We start from the raw sequence: 25633 nt of genomic DNA, 5'->3' as shown, positions 1-25633 counted from the left end.
CATGCAATTTTTCTGTGAAAATGGAGTGGGGAAACTTTGTATCTGTAAATAATTTTTGATCAAGCCAAAAAGATTATCTGGGTTTTTTCTTTTATCTATATCACTGGGAGCTACTCTCTTACATTTTCTTAATCTTGCTCTTATGAACAGTGCATTTGAAATGTGTAAAAACAAATAATTTTATGCATTCTTCTGAAGATATTTTAGTGGACTTGACTAGTAGCTTTTGAAAGAAAAGTAAGGATGTTTTCATGCTGCTAGGCCCAAGGCATTTTGTACTTGGAAATGCCCTGTCCTCAATCCCTAATTGCATTAAATTTCTGTGTCTGACACACTCATGAGGAAAGGAAGTTTCAAAGCAGAAATAAGAAAATCTAATTTATTTCTAAATACAGTAACCATTGATATATTTTAAACAATGTGACACCTATGTTCCAAGTGTCCTAACTAGAAGAATTAAGAGATCACGGGTGTGCCAGTTAAATAATAAAAGTGTTTTTATTATTATAGGTCTCTTTTCTCCAAAGCGATTTAAGCAATGTGCTGAAATTAGGTAATCTTTACACTATGTCTCTGAGAGGGATAGAGGGAAGAGATTATTACTGTTAATTTTTATTCATCCAGTAAACATTTATTGAACACTTTATGACTCTGAAGTTAATGTTTCACTTACTGTTTCCTCTCCTTCAAAGGCATTTTTTCATAGATTTTCTGTTAATGACCATTGAAAGAAAAGTTGGGTAGGAATAAAAGTAAAAAGAAGCAAAATAGAGTTCACCTCTGGGTTCCAGTTCTCTAATCCTCTCATGGAGGATTACATGGAATGTGTAATCCACTTACATCTGTACCGCTCTTCCTGTAGGCTGCTAGTCTAGTCCACGAGTGCCATCTCAGTCCCCTACAACATATAACGTGTCATTGTCTTCATCTCTTGTCTTTCACAGGTAAAATGTCCAGTGATCGAGCTTTGAGGAAGCAGCAACAGTTAAACAACCTTGTTTATGTGGTGACAAATCAGGCCAAACCTGGTGACAGAATTGTGGATTTCTGCAGCGGTGGGGTATTCTATATCTCCTTTATTCTCTTTAGCCTTTCCAAGATGATGTGGCTTTACTATACTACATTAAAGGTCATGTTTTTATTTGGCAAGATTATTGTCTCAGAATAAACAAAAGCCTTAGAGACCAAAGTTAACTTGTTTCTTTTTTTTCCTTTTTCAGGGCCATGTTGGGATTGTTCTTGCTCACATGCTGCCATCATGCCAGGTAAAGTCTGAATAATAGACAAAAGGAAACTACACAGTTCAGTTAGCTGAGTCTGGCTTTTTCCTCCTCTTTGAGTTTATAATCATTCACCCAGGTCAAATATGTGGCACAGGCATTTTATATTTCTTTGAACTAAACTTCTAAGATTCAGAATCATAGGGAAGAAAAGTAAGTAGGACCACTACATTTTTTATTTTTTATAAAAGGGCTGTATTTTTAAATAATTTTTAAAAGAAATAATTATTCCACTCAAATAAAATAATTAATGATGAAGCCAGTTTAATTGTCAACATAGTTTTATACTGGAAATACTAGGTTCTGAAACTTGTTGAGCATATTCTTTGGTAACTTGATTTTTATTCATTGTATCAGAATTGTAACAACAACATTTTTTAAAGAAAAAGAAACTGCAAATCTACCAACTGATCCACCAAATGCATTTCTCCCCATGTTCTTTTTGTCATTGTTCATGAGGATGCTTATTGCTGCAAATTCTAAAAATTCAAGTACAATTTCAGTCACCTGCTTTCACTCAATCTTATATCATAAATGTTTTTCGCTGTTGCAAATAGTTTCAAATATCATCATTAAAATATCACTTAAAATGTGACTGCATAATATGTTTTTAAGTAAATGTACCATAATTTATACGATTGTTGCCACCATTTGTTAGAAGTGTGTGCTGCTTTTAGTCTTCTGTCATATTAAATCATCTCCTCACAGTGACCATCTTTCAGCATAGAAGTCTAGAATCTGATGATTGAACCGGGGCAGATCCTTTGTTTGTGAGCTCTCCGGAAATTACAAAATAATTAAAGTGATTATTCTCAGAAGAAAAAATGTGGAAGAACTCATAGACTAGCCAGAATGATATGTAGCAGAATGATAGAGAGTAGAGAGTATTTTTCTTTATCTTTCTTAGAAAATAAAGAGCAAAATAAATGAGGAATACTGAGAGAAACAGGCAGATGTTCATTTCATCACTAAGGAAAACAACAATTTCATGGTTGGAGTAAGAGGAATAAAGCTCATAGAGCAGAATCCTGGAGATGTAGAGTCAGGCAGGGATATGGTGTCTTTTTTACCCTTCCCAACAGCTCTGGAAACTTAGAAATGTTGAAACTGGAAAAGGGAAGTCTTGACGGGAATAAAGGCTGGAAAACCTTTGACCCCAAGTATCCTCTGACAGGCTTTTTATACAAAGGGATCCAGGATTTTTCCATAAAGACAAGCATAAGGACAAAATAAGGACCAAACTAGGAATGATAGTGATGAAAGTGACTTAACTTTGCTGCCCACTTTTCTCCATCTAAACCAGTGATGGTCTCCCACCTTCCTTGGCCTGGATTACTGTTAGAAATTCTGAACTGGTTGCCCTGCCTTCTGCCTCTCCCCCACCAGTCCATACTATGCATTGCAGCAACCAGACCTCCTTTCATTGCACATGATCTGGCTCCTGTTACCTCTCCAGCCTGATTCCTACATCCCACACCCTGTCTCCCTACCTCCACCGTCACCATCACACACTGTACCCCAGCTATACCAGTTTTCTCAGTTCTTCAAATACACCATATCTTTCTTACCTTGGGCCTTCATACATGTTTCTCTCTCTGCTAGAAACACACCTTTATTCCCGCAGCTGATTTCTATTCACTCTTCAGGCCTCAGTTAATATGTTACTCTTTCACATTAAATGACTAAAACCTCCCTTAGTGTGCGTGCTCTGATAACACATTATATGTCTTTCATTAAACACTTATCACTCACTGTATTATAATTGCCTGTTTCACTTATATCACTATATCTAGGAGCTTCAAGAGTTCAAGGACCTTGTTCTTTTTTTTTTTTTTTTTTTTTTGCAGTACGTGGGCCTCTCACTGTTGTGGCCTCTCCCGCTGCGGAGCACAGGCTCCAGACGCGCAGGCCCATGCCTCAGCAGGCGGACTCCCAACCACTGAGCCACCAGGGAAGCCCTCATTTTTGTACTATATTATGTGGCCTACTTCCTGGCATAGGATAAGGATCAATATAATATGATCTACATTATTAAAGCTAGTAAACACAGTAATAATACTTTACCCTAATGTCTGAATTATGTTACTGAATATACTATTGTTTCCTGGGTACAATCTAGGTTACATTAATAGAAAACAAGGAATTATCATTAATTCGTGCTAAGAAGAGAAGTGACGAACTAGGGTTAAGCAACATTTGGTTCATTCAAGCAAATATGGAGTATTTTACAGGGACATTTAATATTGGGGTAAGTAATCAAGCAATTTCAATTTCTTTAATTAAGTAAATAAAAATAATAATATGTCTTAGAGTAAATAAAGGTGATAATTTTATTTTCTTCGCTAAACAAGAAATTTATAACTTTTGTTTTCTACTGTCTGTAAAGCCTAGCCTATTAATGAATATTACTTCATTCACAGCATATCATCATTACATGGTAGAGATAATATTTGTTCCTCTACCAGACAAGAATTTTATTTTCTTCACTGCAGAATCTCCAGTGCCTAAAGAATTGTTTGACACATAGCAAATACTTAAAAATAGTTACTAATTGAATGAATAAATGAATTCTAATGAAGGTGACTTCTCTTGGTTTATTTTACATTTTTAGAAGTTAATGAAAGAAGAGAAAAACAGAGAATATAATAGGACAATTAGCTTGTTAACAGCCTGTAAATACTAGAGTTGCTTTTAGATAATACTTTCTTTAGCAAGGATTTACTATCTACATGTATTTTATGTTTCCAGTAGACAGAAAGTATATTGGTGATGTTTCTGAAACCTTCAGATCAAATTGTTACTGTTTGATACTACTAAAAAGACCAAAGATAAAGTGATTCTGCCAGTTCACTTAAAACCAGGGTTGTATGCTCTGGTGGAATTTGAGTTTCATTAAGATGTTAACATTGCTGCTGCTATTGTATCTGTTTTAAATAATTTTTTCTTATTTTTATAGGACTAAGTGCTCAATATAGAAAACTACATAATAATATAAAGAAGAATCACCAGTATTTCTGCTAGGGAGAGATAAATACTGTCAAAACCCTTTAGTCTTTATGTATTTATGCACACAAACAAATGCATGTTTACACATACGTTAACATTATTGAGGTCATACTACATAGGTCCTACTTTACCTGAAATTGTCATAAATACTTTACTCATTAATCATATTTCTTTTTTGTTGTTATTATAATGTAATTGTTACTATTATATATATCTTATGCATCACTTAAGATTTTTGATACCTTTGCCTAATCACTTTCTAGGTAGGTTGTGCTAATTTGCATTCCCAACTGTATATGTTCATATAACATATACAGTGGGCTTGTCTAGGTGGAATTCTTGTCCAATCTCAGAAGTTCAGACCTTTTGTAGTACTTATGATTTTTGTCCAATGAAGTTCATTTCTTAAATACCAGCTACTGCAAAGTTGTGGGGTTTATTGTTATTTTTATAGCCTAAAAAGTATACAGTTTGTTTCCTTTGTAGATATAATATAGATTGGTTATCTCAAGCCAAGCTTATAGAAAGAGAAGTAAACTTTTACGAAAACTGTTAATAAGGATATTCAGGAAAATATAGACATCTGATATAGCAAATTCAAATTAAATATATATTTATATGCTGCTTAAATTTTACATAAATGATGAGGTAGAGGATAAAGCTTGTCCCACAAAACAAGCCATTAAACCAATGCACATGTTACCAGTACACCAGGCAGAATGTATAAGGTAGTATGATACTGCTGCCTATTTACTCACCTCTCAAATCACAAAATTCCTGGCCTATCAGCCATACATCTCTTTACCCTTCTGTGGCTTAAAGGTGATAAATCATTCTGGCATATTCTTGTAACTTTCAAGGTCATATAATTCACTAACACCAACTAACAATGTATATGTCTTTTGGGAAGTGATATTTTTCCCAAATATCATAGTAATGTATTCATAATGGGTTTTTTCTTTCATAATTACTTTGTCAAGATATATGGAAAATGAATTAAAATTACTTGGAGGGTTAAACCAAAATTAGATTTACTCTCAAGAATATAATTTGCGGGCTTCCCTGGTGGTGCAGTGGTTAAGAATCCACGTGCCAACTCAGGGGACATGGGTTCGAGCCCCGGTCCGGGAAGATCCCACATGCTGTGGAGCAACTAAGCCCATGCACCACAACGACTGAGCCTGCGCTCTAGAGCCCAAGAGCCACAACTGCTGAGCCCACATGCCGCAACAACTGAAGCTTGCGTGCCTAGAGCCTGTGCTCCGCAAGGAGAAGCCACCGCAGTGAGAAGCCTGCGCACCACAACGAAGAGTAGCACCGCTCACTGCAACTAGAGAAAGCCCGTGCTCAGCAATGAAGACCCAACGCAGCCAAAAATAAGTAAAATAAAATAAATAAATTTATTAAAAAAGGAATATAATTTGCCTAGGATGATAATTGAAGTATTGTCACTAGATAAATCAAACTAAATGCACCAGTGGCTCTAACTCTTGTATTAAATAGATTCCAATGAAAATACTGTAACTAGAGAGGAAATCAGAATAGCAGGTATCAGAAATGCATGAAAACTCCATTAATTCACAGTTTTGTGGTATTTCAAATAAGGGTTTAGTTGGCATTTATCTTTGCCTTTTTCGTCTACTGTTTTTCTTTAGACATAAAAGTTAATGATGTAAACAAGATTTTAAGGGGAGAATTTTAAAGTCTTCGAACCAACTATCTTGCAGAACTTAAAACAAATCATTTATACATGAGAATTTAAATACTAATTATTATTCTTATCTCCATTAATACAAAAACCTATTTCAGGCAAAAATGAATAGATTTACTAATGTTGTTAAACTAGTGTGACTTGAAATAATGGAAGAGAACAAATCTAAATATTTTCACGTCTTTAAACAAGGTCTTCCATCACCCCCAAGGGCTGTGCCTCCCCCGTGTAACCAGAATCAATGAGGTAATACAGTGTTTGTTCCAAAGAGCATTTTGTAGTTTCTGATTTACGTTGTGCTTACTTGAGAAATATATTTCTTTAGAAATACAAATGTCCAATAAGCTTATAAATAACATTCAAAGTCTCTAGTAACCAGATGCATTTCAACTTGAACAACAATGATATTCCTTTCTTGCTCTTAACATTTGCAAAGATTTTTAAAATATTATTACTGTAAGGCTTTTAAAATATTATTGCCTGCAAGGCTTCAGTGAAGGGGGCCTAATCATATGGGAGCTTTGAAATTTTTCATTTACATGATATTTGTAATGATTTGTTAATGACATGAAATGTTATAATGGTAAACAGAGAAAATTATATAAACATAATGGTTAAGTGTATGCATTTTAACATTGAATTTAACTTGTGCTAGAGTCTCAGCTTGGCCACGTACTAGTTTTATGGCCTCATCCTCAATCCTCAGTTTTTTCATCATGACATGGACATAACATATCTGGCTCATGGGATGTTGATATAATGTGCATGAACCACTTAGCAAGTTGCCTAGCATTTAGGAAGTACTCAAAAAATTGGTCCTCTTTTTACTCTGTGCAGTGTGATCTCAACCATGTGAAAACTGCTTAAAAAGGATGAGAAGAAATTATGCTAATATGTATTTTTTTAAGGTGGCTATCTCTATACACTATGTATTTTTCTTTATTCAAAATTTTCAAAATGTTACATATTTAACATGTTACCATTTTTATATTCAAAGAATGTAAGCAGTAAAAATAGAAGAAATAAATATATGTGCTTAATATTCTATAGATAGATACCTAGCTTATTTAGCCAAGAAAGGCTAATAGGACCCTAAGGATTACTATAAGATATCTAAAAGAATTCTGAACATATAAAATATGTATATAATTATATATGTATATATAATTTCTTTTAAAACAAGTATTTGATTATCATAGAAATACCTTTTGATTTTGTTTTTAAATACAAAACTCTTTTCGAAATTGAGAAACATCTGAGAAGGTTGTTTTTCCTTCCAGTTTGAATGTATGCAGCTGTATGACCCTGAATTGAGTATGTGTTATGGACTGAAAGTTTGTGCCCCACCTCCACCACCAAAAAATTCATGTGTTGAATTCCTTAACCCCTCATGTGATGGTATTAGAAGGTGGGACCTTTAGGAGGTAATTGGGTCATGAGGGTGGTACTCTCTGAGTGGAATTAGTGCCCTTATAAGAAAAGAGCTTGTGCCCCCTCTTAGCTCTCCACCATGTGATGATACAGTGAGAAGACAGCCATCTGCAAACCAGGAAGGGGTCCTCACTAGACATCAGATCTGCCAGCACCCTGATCTTGGACTTCCCAGCCTCCAGAACTAAGAAAAATGTTTGCTGTTTAAACCACCAAGTTTATGATAGTTTTTTAAGAGCAGCCCAAACTAAAACAGTATATATCAATTATCATACTCTTAAAGGGCAACTCAGAAAAGATTGCTTTAAAAGTGGACTTTTTAAGGCTATTTTTTTAAGAAGTCTATTATCACCTTCTTGTCTAGTGCAATATAAATAATCTTCCTTGTGAAAACTTACTTTATAAGATTTTACTTTTTAAGACCTAATTTATTATGTGTAGTAATACCTATGCTCTCAAACAGTATAACAAAAACCTTGCTGTCAAACAGTATTACTGAAAGGGCCACGACTATGGAAGAACACACTTTGCATTGAGAAACAAAAACTGTGTCAGTGCTGAACAGCTTGCCCACCGAAATGTTTTAGTTGGGTAATTTCAATAGTAACATAGAGTCATCTCAAACAGGTGATAAGGCATTGATTTCTAACAGTATTGGTGAATATTTTCTATTTATCAATATATATCAAAATCTCTAAACAGTTTATTTTTGAGTTATCTGTATTTACTTTTTTCTATTTCACCCATAACAATTTTTAATATGATTGTTTATGATTCATCAGTGCTGAGTGCTTAATTACAAGCTCATTTCTAGTTATGTATGTTAGTATACAATTAGAAGAAGCATATACAATTATAGAATGTAATTCAGTAACACTTTTGATGAATGATTTATGTAATCCTTGTTTTAAAGGGAAAGGAACTTGAGAAATTATATATTCTGCAAACACAATTTTTAAAAAATCATTAAGGCAATGAAGGACTTTCCAGGTGAAGGTGGCAGATAGAGGTATTGCACCCCCCTTCTCCCCAAGAGAGATCAGACCCCCAAATAACAAAGAGAACAAGAACCAGAAAAATCATACTCCATCCTTAATGAAACAGTGTTCAAGATTCTATAACTTGAACTACAATATTTGAAGATAGAAAGCAGACTGAAGAAAAAATTAGTGAGTAGAGAAGAGGAAAATCAAACTTAAACGCATGGGGAGAGGGAGGGTCAAGAGGGCTATCAGGAAGCAAGTCACTTTGCTCTCACAGAATCCCAGAAAAATTTCAGGAATTCAGGATACCAGAAACCACAGAGGAAGGGTATAAGAAGGGGCTGGAATCATGTTTAATTAAAAATTTTATTTAGAGACTCAGATTCCCACCACCACCTTGTGTAGGCAAGTAACTATTTCCCCCAACTCCTGCAAGAGACCGGAAGTTTATTCTATGAGAAAAGTGTAATAGAGACTCCAAGTATAGGGAGAGAAGGGTGAGAATGATGTGACACCAAAAATAAGAACTAAGTGCCCTTAATTCCAGAATTCCTTCAGAATCTAGAATCATCTCCTCAATCAGAGATTAAAAGAGCCTCCTTTACAGAATCAGAACTATCCCCAGAGAAAATACTATAGCTGTAATTTAAAAAAAAAAAAAGCCAACTGGCCACCTGGTCACCCAATCACTAAGGAAGCCCACCTTCAAGCCTTTCATTCAGACTTCTGATCAACTTTTTAATGATTCACTCTTATATGAACTGACAGCCAAGGAATAACAAAATGTGGAAAACTTCCAGAATAGAAGAGACCAAGGCAACAAACACAATGAAAGGAGAGATCAGAAAAGATGTTGCATAATGAAACAGGGATAGAATGAAAAAGAAAAGGCATCAGAGAACAAGAAAGAACTTCTAAACACATGTTAGCCAAAATAAAAAGCAAGTAGAAAATCTAAAAGATGAAGTGTAGGACATCATCTGAAAAAAACAGGACAAAAAAAAAAGAGAGAGAGATAGGAGCTGAAAGAAGCATTTTTTTTTCAAATAGAGATTTAGTCCATGAATCCAATACCTCAATATTCTCAATAATAGGAGAACCAGAAAGATAAAACGGTGGGGAGGAAAATATCAAATAACTAATATAAGAAAATGTGTCAGGATGTGTTTCTCTTGACGGATGCGGGTTCGTGCCCCGGTGTGGGAAGGTTCCACATGCCGCGGAGCGGCTGGGCCCGTGAGCCATGGCCGCTGAGCCTGTGCGTCTGGAGCCTGTGCTCCCCAGCGGGAGAGGGCACAACAGTGAGAGGCCCGCGTTCCGCAAAAAAAAAAAAAAAAAAAAAAAAAAAAAGACATAAAGCAATGCACATTGTTATAGGAGAAAAGCATTAAAAAAATTTTTTAAATGGATAAGTGTTGTGATAAAAAGAAGTTCCTAACAGCTTCCAAAGAGAAAAAAGAAAAGAGGTCGCATAGAGAAATTCTGGAATCAAAATGCCGTCACACTTCTCAATAGCAACATGGAAAGCTAGAAGATAGTGAAGCAATGCCTTCAAAATTCTAAAGGAAAGTTTCCAACCTAAAATTTTATGCCTGACCAATCAATCAATCTTGTATGAAAGTAATAAAGAAAATGTCAAGGTCTCAAGAAAATGTGCATCAGGAAACTATGTAAAAGAGTGCTTCAGGGCTTCCCTGGTGGCGCAGTGGTTGAGAGTCCGCCTGCCGATGCAGGGGACGCGGGTTCGTGCCCCGGTCCGGGAAGATCCCACATGCCGCAGAGCGGCTAGGCCCATGAGCCATGGCCGCTGAGCCTGCGCGTCCGGAGCCTGTGCTCCGCAGCGGGAGAGGCCACAACAGTGAGAGGCCCGTGTGCCGCAAAAAAAAAAAAGAAAAAGATGTGCTTCACTAAAATAAGAGAGTAGGGCTTCCCTGGTGGCACAGTGGTTAAGAATCCGCCTGCCAATGCAGGGGACACGGGTTCGAGCCCTGGTCCAGGAAGATCCCACATGCTGTGGAGCAACTAAGCCCATGCGCCACAAATACTGAGCCTGTGCTCTAGAGTCTGTGAGCCACAACTACTGAGCCCACACGCCACAACTACTGAGCCCACACGCCACAACTACTGAAGCCCACGTGCCTAGAGCCAGTGCTCCGCAACAAGAGAAGCCACCGCAATGAAAGGCCTGCTCACTGCAAGGAAGAGTAGCCCCCACTCGCCGCAACTAGAGAAAGCCCGCGTGCAGCAACAAAGACCCAACGCAGCCAAAAATAACTAACTAAATAAATAAATTTAAAATAAAAATAAAATAAGAGAGTAGGTAATAAAAAGAAATAAGTGGTATCTAATCAGGAGTGGGTGAAGAGAGTTCTTGGTATGATGGCAAAGGGAAGTCACAGGACCAGACAGAGCTAGGTAGCAGGCAAAGAAAGCAGTGAGTCCATGTTTTAATAAAAGGTCAGGAGGCCCAGGAAAGATGTCTTCAGGAAAAAAAAAAATGGAGCTGGCCAATTATTTGACAGTTTTCACACAGTGAAAAATTTTACCATAGAGCATCTTACAGAACTTCTGTGCAGGAAAAGTCTTGGATGTTAAAAAAAAAAAAAAAATCATATGGCACAGTTAGTTTTGATTTGAAAGAGCAATATACATTGATTATATAGAAAAACAGAGATGGATTTCAGGAAAGAAAACCAATGAGTTGAAAAGCATTAGCTTTGGTCACCAGATTTTCTTTCGGGGTAGAGAAGTGTGTACGGAACAAGGAACTTTTTTTGTCATTACATGCCTTTTAGCATTATTTGAGTCATTACATGCCTTTTGGCATTATTTGAATTTTAAAGCCAATTACCTATAACATAATTGCGTGAAAGTTTTTAAAGAGGAGCAACAGAAGCGCACAACTGGGACCAAGCTTTCTTCTAAGATATCTGGTTAAGAATCCTTCTTTGAGAAGCAAAGGCTCAGAGCATGATTGGGTTGGGGCAAATTTAGAGGTCATTCAGTTCAACCTTCTCATTTCATAAATATAAAAGTTGAAGCTCCACCTGGGGAACAGGAACATAGCAAGTTAATGTGAGAGCTGGGACTAGAATCCAGTCATTGACTTCCTGTTCACTCCCCACATCTAAAGGAAGGAGTAAATGGGAACATAGAGAATTAGAATAACTTTTGGTGTCAGAGGGATTGAATTTAAATCTTGTCTTCATCATTTGTGACCTTGGACCAGCCACTTGGCCTTTTTGTAAAATGGGAAATAACAACACCTATATGCATCGTTTGGACTAGGAAAAGGCTAATAAATGTTAAATGAATCTTTAAAAAGTAAACAAACAAAAACCCCCCAAGGACAGGATGCCTAGTACAGTCATAAATACATCTAGCACAAGCTTAGTTTTGGGAGTATGAATAAGGCATAGTCTTACTATCTTTCAAAATATGTCTTACATTAAAAATCAATACATACTCTTTACCAACATATATGTTCTTAGACTATCTGTGTATCTTTACCAACATATATGTTCTTAGACTATATGGGTATCTTTCTCAACATATATTGAGAAGAATCAATCAGTTTGTCTAGAATCTTGCCTTGTTTTTTAGAAGCTGCCAGTTGAAAGACATTCTGAGAGTGAGTGATGATTAATTTTGTTTATTTACCACCACATATAGCAAAGATACGTGGATTGAGGTTTCCTGGCTGTTTGGTTATGTTTCATTGGCTTACATCATAGGATGTGTTATAGTTAAAACTTTTATGACATATAGATTAATTGAAGTACAAATGTGAAGGAAAGGTCCTTAATTTATAGTCCATGAGTTCTGCAGCATTTATTTGGATCAAAAATATTTACATTTACTTTGGAATATGCATTACCTTGGCCAATAGATAAGTTTACAATTCAATTTTTATCCTTTATTAGAATTCAGTGTATGTACAGAGAACCACAATACCGAATTTTGGGGGTCAGTCAGTGAAACACTTGTTTGCTATGTTGTCAGCGAACCATTGATTAAATATGGGTGTTTTTCCCCCAGCACGTTAACCTTTATTAGATACTCATAGTTTATGTTTTGATACTCTTTCTACAGTTGTCAGATCTATCGGTGTGTATATTAATAGATCTATCTCTCCATTGTATATTATATTACAAACTCTCTGGGTCAGATGCTTTAAATGTAATTAGAAATTTGATTTCATACCAGTTTCTGTAGATAGGAATGGTTTAAGAAAAAAATTTAGATGTATTTCTCTTCGTTCTTTCCTTTCTTTGTCACTTCCTTTATGTGTAACCAACACATATCCCATTCCTTCTCTTAAATCAGTGGTGAAGCTAAGAGTGATACCCAGAAATTCTTCATTGAAAAAGATGGTCTCTAAGGTTCCTTCCAGCTCTAAGTATGTTGGTCAGAGAAGGCATAGCATGATGTAATGGAAAACCTGTGAGCTTTGGAGTCAGACCTGGATTCAGAGTTCATCTGGAATGTTTGCTGGCTAGGTGATCTTGTCATGTTATTACAAGAGATAATAAGAGCTATTTAAAGTATTAAAAAAAAATTTAAAGAATTAAATGATTAAATCAAGAAAAAATCTATGTAAAGATTTTGACATCTAGCAGACACTGCATACATGCTAGTCCCCTGTGGTGTTGTAATTCCAGAAGATAGTAGGACCAATGAGATGAATAAAATGAGAGGAAGTATACAATAGTCCGCCCATATCTATGCTTTTGCTTTCCTCTGTTTCAGTTACCTTTGGTCTGTCATGGTCCGAAAATATTAAATGGAAAATTCCAAAAAGAAACAATTCATAAGTTTGAAATTGTACACTCTCCTCCAACCAGCCCAGGACGTGAATCATCCCTTTGTCCAGGGTTTCCATGCTGTATACCCTCTCCCCCTGCCAGCCACCACCCACACCCCCAGCATAGGAACAAGCATAGTATAGTTGATTGACCCTTGAACTACATGGGTTTGAACTGCACGGGTCCACTTGTTTTTTTCAGTAAATATATACTACAGTACTACATGAGCTGTGGTTGGTTGAATCCACAGGTGCAGAACCATGGATAAGGAGGGCCAACTCTAAAGTTTTACTCAGATTTTTGGCTGCGTGCGGTGGGGGATTTGGGGGAGAGGTCAAAGCCCCTAAACTCCGCATTGGTTAAGGGTCAACAGTATTTATAGAGTTCGGTACTATCCCTGGTTTCAGGCATCCACTGGGGGTCTTAGAACATATCCCCTGTGGCTAAGGGGGGACTACTGTATTTGCATAGGGTAGTTAGCTAGGCTGGAAGACTCCAAACTGTCTGAGTTGGGGTCCTTAATTTGTTGTGTCACCTGGAACAAGTTACTTGACCTCTCTGGGCTTCAATTTCCTCATCTTAAAACAGTACCTACTTTAAGATATTTGTACATCCATGTTCATAGCAGCAGTGTTCGCAATAGCTGAGGTGGAAGCAACCCAAATGTCCATGGATGGATGAATAGGTAAACAAAATGTGGTACATATATATACAGGTGTCCCTTGGTATCCATGGGGGATTGGTTTCAGGACCCCCTCATATACCAAAGTCCGAGGATGCTCAAGTCCCTTATAAAAAATGTCATAGCATCTGCATATAACCTACACACATTCTTTCATATATTGATACCTTAAATAGTCTCTAGATTACTTATAATACCTAATAGAATGTAAATGTTATGTAAATAGTTGTAGGTACAATGTAAATGCTATGTAAATAGTGGCTGGTGCATGGCAAATTGAAGTTTTGCATTTGGGGAACTTTCCGGAATTTTTTTTTAATATCTTCAGTTCGAGGTTGACTGATCTGCAGATGTGAGACCTGCAGATATGAAGGGATGAGTGTATACAATGGAGTATTATTAAGAAGTCCTATCAAATGCTACAACATGGATGAGACTTAAGGACATTATACCAAATGAAATAAGCCAGTCACAAAAAGCCAAATACTGTATGATTCCATTATATGAAGTATCTAAGGTGGTCACATGCATAGAAACAGAAAGTAGAATAGTGGTTACCAGGGGCTGGAGGGAGGGAGGGAGAAAAGGGAAGTTGTTGTTCAACGGGTATAGAGTTTCAGTTTTGCAAGATGAAAACATTCTGAAGGTCTGTTTCACAATGATGTGAATATACTTAACACTATTGGGCTGTACACTTACAATGGTTAAGATGGTAAATTTTATGTTCTCTGTTTTTCTACCACAATAAAATAGGTAGAAAAAATAAATAAATATATATAGTACCTACTTCATAGGGTTGTGCATTAAACAAGTAAATCCATGTAAAGCAGTTAGAATAAGCACTTAGCATTACTCAGGAATGTTAACTCTATATTATTATTATTAGCATTATTATCAGTGTCGCTGCATGCTTCAGGAACGTGCTTTCTCCTGTTTGCTGCTGTGCTTCTTGCTCCTTTGCTTTTGGAATTCCTTTCTATCCTACAAGGCCCTCCTCAAACACCACCTCCTCCAGTTCACCATCCCTGATTTTTCCCCATCTGAATATCCCACTCCCTCCTTTGATGTTTCTATTTGTACTTTTTTAATGGCACTTAATGCATTCTGTCTTGTATAATACAGGTTTGGGTACTACTTGGGTGCTGTTGATGTGTAGTGTTTTATTCTTCTTTGTATCCCCTGTGAGTCACACATGTTAGCACATGAAATAACCAGAACTTTATGAGTTGCCTAAACCTATGCAATTTGCACTTGAGTTAATTAATGTATTACGTGATTTGGATTAAGTTGTCACTGTTGACAGAGCATCAGAAAGGGATCATAGTTTTGACCTTTGTATTCCAAGCCACTACCATAATACTGATATATAGGAAATGCCCAGTGATTGCTGAGTGAATTAATGAATGAACCGATTAATGAATCAATGAATTGTGCCGTTTCTAGAACTATTAATAATTATAGACCTTTAATGATCAATAAGAAAGAATAACAAATTCCTCAACAAAATCACTCAACTTCATGTTGCTGCAGAAGCTCTCCACGCCGCTTGTCTCATGATTTTTTTGTGTGTGTATTTATTTTACTAAGGATTGAAATAAGATACAAAGATGGAAATGGTTGATGTGAATCTTAAGGCTTAATATCTATAGGTTTTCATCTGCATTCATTTTCTATTTCTGCTGTAGCAAATTACCACAAATTTGGCAGCTTAAAAATAACATATATTATCTCAACATATAACAAATGTTATCTTAAAATAACGTATATTATTTCTGTAGGTCAGAAATCCAGGTGGACTCAACTAGTTTGTCTGCACCAGGTGTCATTAGGTCAAAATCAGCTGTTGACTTGGTTCGGCTCTTATCTGAAGTCTCTGAGGGAGTGGTCCCAGGAGTGTTCAAGTTGTTGGTAGAATTCAGCTCCACACAGTTATAAGACTAAGGTTCCTGTTCCCTTGCTGAGTCAGACGGGAGTCGTTCTCAGGTTCTACAGCTACCCACACTCCCTGTCTCATGGCCTCCTTCACCATGAAAGGCAGCAATGGTGGGTCAAGTCCTTCTCTCTGACTTTTCTTTCTATTTCATCTCTTGTTTCCTGCCTGAGAAAGTTTTTTTTTTTTTTTTAAGAAGATGTTGGGGGTAGGAGTTTATTAATTAATTTATTTATTTTTGCTGTGTTGGGTCTTCGTTTCTGTGCGAGGGCTTTCTCTAGTTGTGGCAAGTGGGGGCCACTCTTCATGGCGGTGCACGGGCCTCTCACTATCGCCTCTCTTGTTGCGGAGCACAGGCTCCAGACGCGCAGGCTCAGTAGTTGTGGCTCACGGGCCTAGTTGCTCCACGGCATGTGAGATCCTCCCAGACCAGGGCTCGAACCCGTGTCCCCTGCATTAGCAGGCAGATTCTCAACCACTGGGCCACCAGGGAAGCCCAAAAGTTCTTTACTTTTAAGGCCTCACATAATTAGGTTGAGCCCACCCATGTAATCCAAAATAATCTTGTTATTTTAAGGTCTTTAATCTTAATTACATCTGCAAAAATTTCTTGCCATGTTGACGGATTCCAGGTATTAGGATGTGAACATCTTTAGGAGATCATTCTGCCTACCATACCATCCCTGTCTCTTTTTTTTGCAATTTATTTGTTTACATAACCATGTCTTTTGTCCTTTAGAGTTTCCCGCAGTGTGGATTTTGCTGATTTCATCCCCCTGGTTTTGTTTCACGTACTACCCTGTTCCCTGTATTGCCTAGAGATAGCTACTTAGGTCTAGATTGTAGAGACATAATCAGATCCAGGTTCACTTTTGGGATAAGACTACATCACAGGTGGTGGTGTGTTCTATCAGTAGGCCCATGTCTGGTTGTCTCTTGTATAATGTGAGCAGCGTTCATGGTCATTGCCCCAGCTCATTATTTCAATAAGGATTGCAAATTGCTGACAGTCTTCTATTTTAATATTCTGCCTCATTTACTTTCCTTTATCAACTATTTGGTTACACTGAGGTACAGTTCACATAGGAAAGGCCAGAGAAAACTTTATTATAATTTTTCTGTAATTTCCAGTTTTCAAAGTGAATTGGTTATATGCCAGATGTGACCAGTTAGGCTTTTTTTTTTTTGGTATAATTATTATTGACTCGCCAATTTAATATTTGAAATACTCAGTCCACTGATGTTACAGTTCTCATTGATGCTTAGATATTCCCATTGGCTCCTGAGTGTTTTTGACAAGGCTTCAATGGTATCTGATAGCATCCATGCTTTCAGTATAACAAGACGTTCCAGCTCATCTTGTATATTTCCTGCCTCATGTCTGACATCAGCTATGTCTCCATGGAGCTCAAAATTCTTTTAAGAGCAGATGCTATTATTTACCACCGTGTAGGTACTCGGGATGGTCATTGCTACTGGTTTGGTCTTTGTTTCTAGGCTTTTCAGTCATCTGAACTAGGCAATACCTTTTATTTATTTATTTATTTATTAAACAAAATCTTCATGGGTTCGTACTGATACTTCCAACTTAAATTCAGCACTGTGGGATTTTAACCTAACCTCACTTGTCTATCTCTTATATTTTCTTCTATGCTAAAAAAAATTCTGTTTCCTAATGACATAGCATGTTTCTTGTTTTATCCCATAATATGCACATTAGAGTTCTAAAACAACAAACAGTAACAATGATTACTGAAAATAGTTTTGAGAATTTTTAAACGTTATTTTTTATGCAATAGCATCTTCCATAGCCATGTATATTCTTCATTCCTTTTTATAGCTGCAGAGTACTCCATTACATTTATTCTACCAGTGCTCTGTCAGTGGGAAGTTGGCTTGTTTCCATTTTGTTGTTATTTCAAATATTACTTCAGTGAATAAATCTTTTTATATGTTTGTCAGTGTGTCCACTGGATAGATTTTATTACAAGTGAAAGCACGAATTACACATAATTTTGCTGAATATTGCTAAGTTCTTCCTCCAAAGGGTTGTGACATTTTTGTATTCCCACCAGCAATATATGATGGTATCTGTTTCCTTACAGTCTGGCTGATAGACTGTTATCAAATTTTAGGATTTTTGCCACTCTAATAGGTGATCATTAGATAATTATCTTAGTATAATTTCAATAATTATTTCTCTTATTTTGAACAATATTGAACAACTTTGGTTTATGGCCTATTTGCATACTATTGTTCATGAACTGTCCAAATCTTTTGCCCATTTTACTATGAGATTATTAGGCTTTTTCTTTATATTTAAAAGCTTGTTATATATTAAGGATATTAACCTTTTGTGCTATAAATTGCAAATCTTTTTCTCTCTTTATCATTTGTCTTTTTACATATAATTTTTGGGTTTTGTCATTTGAAAGGTTTTTTTTTTTTTTCATTTTTACTTTGATGTACTTATTAACCTTACCCCTTATTATATGTGGACTTTCAGACATAGTTAGGAAATTATTTCCCACTCCCCTAGGTTATGGAGAAATTTACTTATGTCTTTTTATCTATTAATTTGTTTTTGCATGTTAGATCTCTAACCCATTTGAAATTTATGTGTGGTGAGAGGAAAGGATCTAATTTTATTTTTTATAGAGCTATCAGGTTAACCCAACGTCACTTATTAAAAAGTCCATCTTGTCCCCAGTGGTTTGAAGTGCCACCTTTGTTGCATGTTAAATTTTTGTATTCATATGGTTCCATTGATCTATATCATTATTTGCCTGTTTTTTGTTTGTTTTTCGGTACGCGGGCCTCTCACTGTTGTGGCCTCTCCCGTTGCGGAGCACAGGCTCCGGACGCACAGGCTCAGCGGCCATGGCTCACGGGCCCAGCCGCTCCGCGGCATGTGGGATCTTCCCGGACCGGGGCACAAACCCGTGTCCCCTGCATCGGCAGGCGGACTCTCAACCATTGGGCCACCAGGGAAGCCCTATTTGCCTGTTTTTTTCTGACCTGCGTTTGATGGCATGGAAATTAGGAGCAAGTGATGCAATAAAACCTTTTAGACCTAATAAAATCCATCATGTAAATAGTTCTTAGAATTAGTTGTTTTGTTTAAGTGAGGGAAATAAACTCACTCTTTAGCATGTAGCAAAAGGAATGTGAACCTAAGTAAAGGGAGATTTATAAAAATAAATTGTCGAAACTTTTCTTTAAGAGAGTTTCATGGGGAAGCAGCCTGATGTGATTAACACCTGAGGTCAGGCTCTGGGTCACGATCCCACCCTTCAGGAGCTGCTATGTTGTGAGCATATTCTTCATTTCCCCGAGCTTTAGTTTCCTCACTTCTCAGATGGAGATAATAAAATCTTTCAGGGCTGTTGTGAGCACAGAAGGATCTGCGCACCGTCACCCAGCATAGCTGCCAACACATAAAGGGCACTAGGTGAGTGTTGGGTCTCTTCTCTCTCCCTCCAGGGAAAAATGCATCTATAGTTTTTACTATGAGGTTTTCTCCAGCTACTCACGAAAATAAGAACTAGCCCGATTTTTACCCTGCAAAACTGGTTAAATAAAGGGGCAGATGAGAAACCAAGATTCTTTAATTCTCCAGTAGTTGGTGCTGCCTTCGCTGGACGGCAGCCTGCCTAGGCTCTTTTTTCACGGTGGGGCAGGAAGGGAGGTTGACAGCAACCATAGGGATTGTTGACTTCTATGGAGGTGATGGACGCCTGGTAGGAGGGGAGAATTCAGGAACAGGGTTGCGAGCAGAGAGCTTGCTTTCCTCTTCTCAGTACAACTTTGTTTTTGGTTTTCCAGTTCAAAAGGGGAATCTGACTTATACTTAACATCCAGAAATTTCCAGAAAATCTCTTTGTCTTTACCCTAAAAGTGCCTCCTTACCCTGAAGTTGAGAGATTTGTGTCTAGAAGGAACAATTATTATCCAATACAATTTGCCTCTGTTCAGAATGAAATGGAGATCTGAGCATTTTTCTGACAAAATGCTTCATCTTTCAAGATCCCTACATCTGATTTTCTTTCAGGGTTCTAGTTTTCCTTATTTAGCCTAATAATTTTCACAATTGTCTACTTTAGATTGTAAAACAGTATAGATATATTTAAGGGATTCGTTCCAAAAACATGTTTTAAAATCATTTTAAAGTTATTTTTCTTTTCATGAATTATTGATGTGCTAATCATGACTTCAATCCGTAATGTTTTTCCTTTTTAAATAAACCCATTAAAAATATTTCATACAGTTCATCATTCAGTGTTAAGAATTGTAATTATATGAATATGAACAGGTGCTACATAAATATGATTTGTTCAGTTTTAGACAACACTGATTAGAGTCTATTCAGACAGCATTTGAAATACTGTTTTCACATACACTTCTATTAAATCTTTGCAACAGCATTGTCAGTATTATTAACCATAGTTTATGGTTGAGGAGACTGAGGCCCAAAGAAGTTCAATTTTAAGCAGCCCAGGATCACACAGCCAATTGCAGTTCTGGACTAGAAATTCTGATTCCAATGTAGAGTTGTTTCCGCAATGCTACAGCTGAACTGAATTTTCAATCAGCAAGAGCATTAGTTTAGACATGCATACATATTGAATTCTCCATATTTAACATGACATCAGATTTTCCATTGAATGAATCCTGTGCTTCATTACAAATGTTCCATTTGTAATCTTGCAACCTCTTGCTTAATTTTCTTAATTAATATGAATAGCTAATTAGTCCTTTGGTATGTCCAAATGAGAACTATTTAAACTACTATGAAATAATATTCTGGTAACTTGAAACCTCTTAAGGAACAGTCCTCACAAAAGGTTTTTGCTTTTTTTTTTAAATGGCACAAAGTAGCACTCTTAGTTAAAAAAGAACTTAGTGCTGAGGTCTGGTTTTGTTTTCCAGGTGGCGTTGCATGCTTGTGGAGTGGCAACAGACATGGTGATTGAGCAGTGCATCAAAACACGGGCTTCCTTTGTCACGTGCCCTTGCTGTTATGGTTTCATTCAGAACACCTCAAAGTTTAATTTTCCAAAAAGGTGAAATCTTGTATTCTGCCAAAGGCACCAATATGGGTATTAAATTGGTACACAAAAGTCATTTGGTATAAAGTTGCAAGGAGGTTTCAGTTTTGAGCTCATTTCCTTTTCCACAATGGCAAGTATTGTTTATAAGCTGTATAAGGAAGAGAGGATCTCCTCCATGTCTGCCCTTGATTTTTTTCTCCTAAATCCAGCTCTTGCTGAAATTTAGAAGCGAGTGTATCCAGGAGTCAGCTGACTGGAAGTCTGCCAGCTTCAGCACTTCTCTGTGTACTTCTAAATGGAAATCATCACCTGTGAGAGGCAGTAGAGTGTAGTGGTTAAGTGCTTAGGACCTGGAAGTATTCCACCTGGATGCAAGTATTGACTTCTCATGTTTTTTTTTTTTTTTGCGGTACGCGGGCCTCTTACTGTTGTGGCCTCTCCTGCTGCGGAGCACAGGCTCCGGACGCGCAGGCTCAGCGGCCATGGCTCACGGACCCAGCCACTCCGCGGCATGTGGGATCTTCCCGGACCGGGGTACGAACCCGTGTCCCCTGCATCGGCAGGCAGACTCTCAACCACTGCGCTACCAGGGAAGTCCAGCTCCTCATGCTTTTGTAAATTGTTTCACCTCAGGCAATCTACTCAAACTCTTTTTGCCTACATTTGCTCATCTACAAAAGGGGGATTATAATAGTAACTACCCCAAGGTTTTTATGAGAATTGAATGATATATATGTTAATCACTTAGAAGTGGCACAGAGTAAGCACTCCATAAATGTGAGCTGTTGCTAACTAGTAACAGTAGTAGTAACAGTAGTAGTAACAGTAGTAGTTTTAAATTCTGCCCGCGAGTGGTGGTGGTTAACCTGCAAGCTCAATGGCCATTTTTACAGTCCTCCTTATCCCACATAGAAAAGGGAGACATTTTAATTCTCACCACTTTAACTAAACCTAGTGGAGGGCCATTCTTGGTGTTTATGACATTTCACTCTGACTTATAGTTACGGAGAATCCAGCTGATCATTTTAATTATAGGAGAGATTAAATATGCTAGTTTTGGAAAGTCTGTCCTATCATGTATCAAAAAAGACTTCTTGATCATTTTCATCATTGCTTTTTAGAAACCTTCGAAATTTCCATTTGAATTTGTACTTAAGAGCTTCTAAGTAATTTAAAGTAAAAATAATAGCCTTCTTTTTCTTTATTTCATTATTTTGTTGTTTCCTATAATTTGCAACTGTTGAGAGAAGAACAAAGGATCTATGGAAAAGCAAAAAATAAAATATAATTTGAGGGTTATTCAATACTTGAAACTTTATTTTATTCTAAATCTATACAGATAAAATGTGTAGTTTAAACCCATCAAGAAATTTGTAAGTCTAGCACTATAAAGATTCTTAAGAATGGTAATTTGAGTTGTTCAGCCTGCAATCTCACTTAACTGATTTTTAAAGCCTCAATTTAGGGACTGTCAACTTTTTCACATCTCTGTAGATTTACTGATATTTGCCCCCTTTGTCATTAGAGGACAACTCCCAGGTCACTAGCCCTTTGCCCTCATCACCCTAGGGCCAGGTGCCAGACAACTAAGGATAGCCCCTATGCTTCAGAACCTACTGACATTGTTCCAACCGGCCAGTCCTAAGCTTGATCACTCTGCCCTGCCATTCCTGGAATACGTAATAAAGGCTATTGACCGTGTTTTACCCCATTGTCTCTGCCTCCTGATCAACCGGGTGCTTCCCCATGTGACCCTGTATGACATGGCTTGCCCCCTCTTCTTGGGAACTCTGAATAACAAACTTTCTTTGCAGTGGCAGTCCTCTCCTGATTTGTTGGCCTCACCGCACCTGAATAACAATAAAACCTACATTTTTAAAGTGCCTGAATCTGTGTGCACCCATGTGGGGAAGAGAAAAAAGTTATACTTCTCTACTAGTGTAAACAATCTTTGAAAGAAATTCTTTAAAATTCATTACATACCAATGGTATACTTTTGTCTTTTTATAAAGATATTTCAAACTGGCATAGTTTTTAGTTCAGGACAGTATTATATACGCTTCAGATAAAATATATATTTTTGTTTATAATTTAATTTCAAGACTATTTCTACTCTTAATCTTTGGTATTTAAAATGAGTAATTCTTTTCTCTTTTCTATTTCAGTGAACAATTCAAGAAAACTTTATCATACAAGGTAACTTTAAAAAGATCTAGATGTTTTCCTCACATACTTTTCATTGCTTCTTTATTTTCCCTCTCAAATTTGTAATGGAGTATATAATCTATAGTTATACTTGAGTTACTCATGAACATCTAATACAGATATTTTTTCTTGTTGGCAAATCAAGATTAATCTTCAAGTAGTTGACAAGATTTGTGAAAGGTCCAAGAGTTTACCCGACTCACCAGCTAACAAGTTAGCCTGCCACAGTTTCATGGATGCTGGCAGAAGATAGGAAACTCCTGAGTCAGAGACAAAGGATAGAATTGCTCACAGCAGTAGGAGTAGCCAGACTATCATCATTTTTACACTGACTCTCTGAGGCCCAGTTCCCACAGGGCAGCACAAACAGGGCTAGCGGACACCTACATATATACAGTGAGTTGCATTATAGGGGAGGAAACCTGAGTTTAGGAAACTCAAATGTTTTACGATGTAGTCTTTAAGTAAGCATGCCTCCCCTTTTCTCTAGAGGGAGACACTGTATAGCTTCCAAGGCCGTTCACTATACAAATGTCTTTGTAAAGATAATCTGGAACAGAGGTGAATTTTTCTGTAAAAGGTAAGATAGTAAATAGTTTAGGCTTTGCTAGCCACTTGCAAATCTCCCACATACTCTACATTGTCCTTGTCATTGTTTTTATTGGTTTACAACCCTTTAAAAATGTAAAAGCCATTCTTAACTTTCAAGCCATACAAAAACAGTTCATAGGCTAGATTTGGGTTGCCAGCCCCTGGTCTGGAACAAAGACAGTGCCTCTGCTTATAAGATGTGAAGAAACACAAGAGACCCACAGAGAATTGTCTTCCAGCGGTAGTCAGAACATTACATAGTTTTGAGTCACCAGTCTGAGCAAAAAATAAATAAACAAAAACCAAAAACTAGACCTTTGTTTTTAATCCGTACTTGAGTGATGCTAGGTAAAGCAAACTCTTAAGAGGGTATATGGGAAAAACCTAGGGCAGTGAGGAGGTAGGCTGCCACAGCCTCACTGGCTGGGGAAAAAATGTAAACTTTCTAGAGTTGGGAGAGATGGGACACCCAGGCTCTTTCAGAGAGCATAAAATCCCTGGTACCTCAGTTCATCTTTCTCTCCTCTTTCTCCCACACCCCCAGAGCTGCTTGGCTACCCGCCCTTCGAGTGTCTTAGGTGTAAATGCTCTACAGAGAAGTCTTAACCTCTCGGATGCTATTGCAAGATGGTATCTCAGTATTTCTTAACCATGGTGGGTGGACTGGCAGGCAGAACTAAATGAACCTAGTGCCCGGATATCTTGAGAGTCACCTTGGAAGTATTTTTCTCCATAGTTCAGTTTAGGCAGCAAGCCTTTACTGAGTACTTACTATGTGCCTTCCCCTTTCAGAATTTAACTTCTACTGGGGAGAACACATACACAAATAATTCCAATAAAATATGATGAGACTTATCAGGACAAGGGAAACAAACCTCATCTGAGGTTGTGATTGCCTTGACATTACCTTTACTTAAAGTGAACCTTAATTTACAAACATGAGGATAAAGAGCATGCTTTTCTTCAAATTATATAATTCTAAATTCTTCAGTCTCTTTATGCCAGTTCATAGGAGCTTAGTAAATCTTACTCATTTGAATCATTTTATTAGTATCCTACCCATTGCCACTAAATTTTATAGTGGCCATTAAAGAAGTTTTTTTTTTTTAGAGTTGAGACAAAAGTAACCCTTCTAAAAGAACCAACATCACACAATCACTTACTTAATAAGGTAATCAGAATAAACTTATTTAAAAGTTGAGACAAAAATAACCCTTCAAAAAGAACCAACACTGCAAATCACTTATTTAATAAGGTAATCATGATAACCTTCTTAAAAGATGTAGGCCTCAAATTGAATGTACAAAAGACCAAGGAGACAAATGATTGATCTGAGTTTAACACTGTTTGCTAAGCTGACAGGTGAGATCATTTACACACTTGGAAACTACAGCTGTTTTGAATGAACAGTTGTCATGGGAGCAGTGCAGTCATCTCAACTCTGAGTAATCACTCACCTTGGGCTACTTGCAGATAGATATAAGAGTGCAGTGCAGACTCATCACCTCTCTGTCCCTTTAAAGGCTTGTTCTTTTCATTAAATTAATCTTTCCTAAAATTGTTAAGCAGAAGCAATAATCTCCCTCCCATTCTCTCCAGTCCCCTTTATAGTCTGTCTTAAAGCACAAATAATGCACCTCCTGCAGCCTTCTGGAGTGGGAGGAGGGAGTGGGCCAGCCTTCTCTCCTCTGAAGGGATGGAGGGAATGGAAGGGTCCAGCCAAGCAGAAGAGGAGCCAACACCCTGCTGGGGATGTGGGAGAACTGCAGAGGCCACAGTAGTGATCTTCTATAGTACTTCCTTTCCTTCTCGTAGTAGAGGCAAAGCCACTTAGAATGTCTTCTTGGAGCCATGTTCCTGAGACTCAAATTTTATTCAAAGGAAAATATAAGTGACTTTTAGGTCTTTTAGTTTCACACATTATAACCACAAAATTGTAAGCATATTTTGGCTAAAAG

The 25633-nt window shown here is 37.2% G+C and overlaps 1 protein-coding gene across 11 annotated transcripts in view; it reads left to right on the top strand.

Annotated features, from left to right (window-relative positions):
- GSTCD (glutathione S-transferase C-terminal domain containing) overlaps window positions 1-25633 on the top strand; it is a 172885-nt gene that overhangs the window by 99400 nt on the left and 47852 nt on the right. For 8 of the 11 annotated variants that reach the window (XM_073805008.1, XM_073805010.1, XM_073805012.1 and 5 more), the window contains exons 6-10: window positions 945-1060; window positions 1221-1265; window positions 3400-3528; window positions 20758-20891; window positions 23045-23075. In XM_073805008.1, the coding sequence (XP_073661109.1) occupies window positions 945-1060; window positions 1221-1265; window positions 3400-3528; window positions 20758-20891; window positions 23045-23075 (455 nt within the window). The other 3 variants (XM_019927758.3, XM_019927759.3, XM_033856804.2) reach the window with 3 other exon arrangements.

The sequence above is a fragment of the Tursiops truncatus genome, chromosome 5 (assembly GCF_011762595.2).
Source record: "Tursiops truncatus isolate mTurTru1 chromosome 5, mTurTru1.mat.Y, whole genome shotgun sequence".
Taxonomy (NCBI): Eukaryota; Metazoa; Chordata; class Mammalia; order Artiodactyla; family Delphinidae; genus Tursiops; species Tursiops truncatus.
This window is presented reverse-complemented; position numbering and strand designations above follow the sequence as displayed.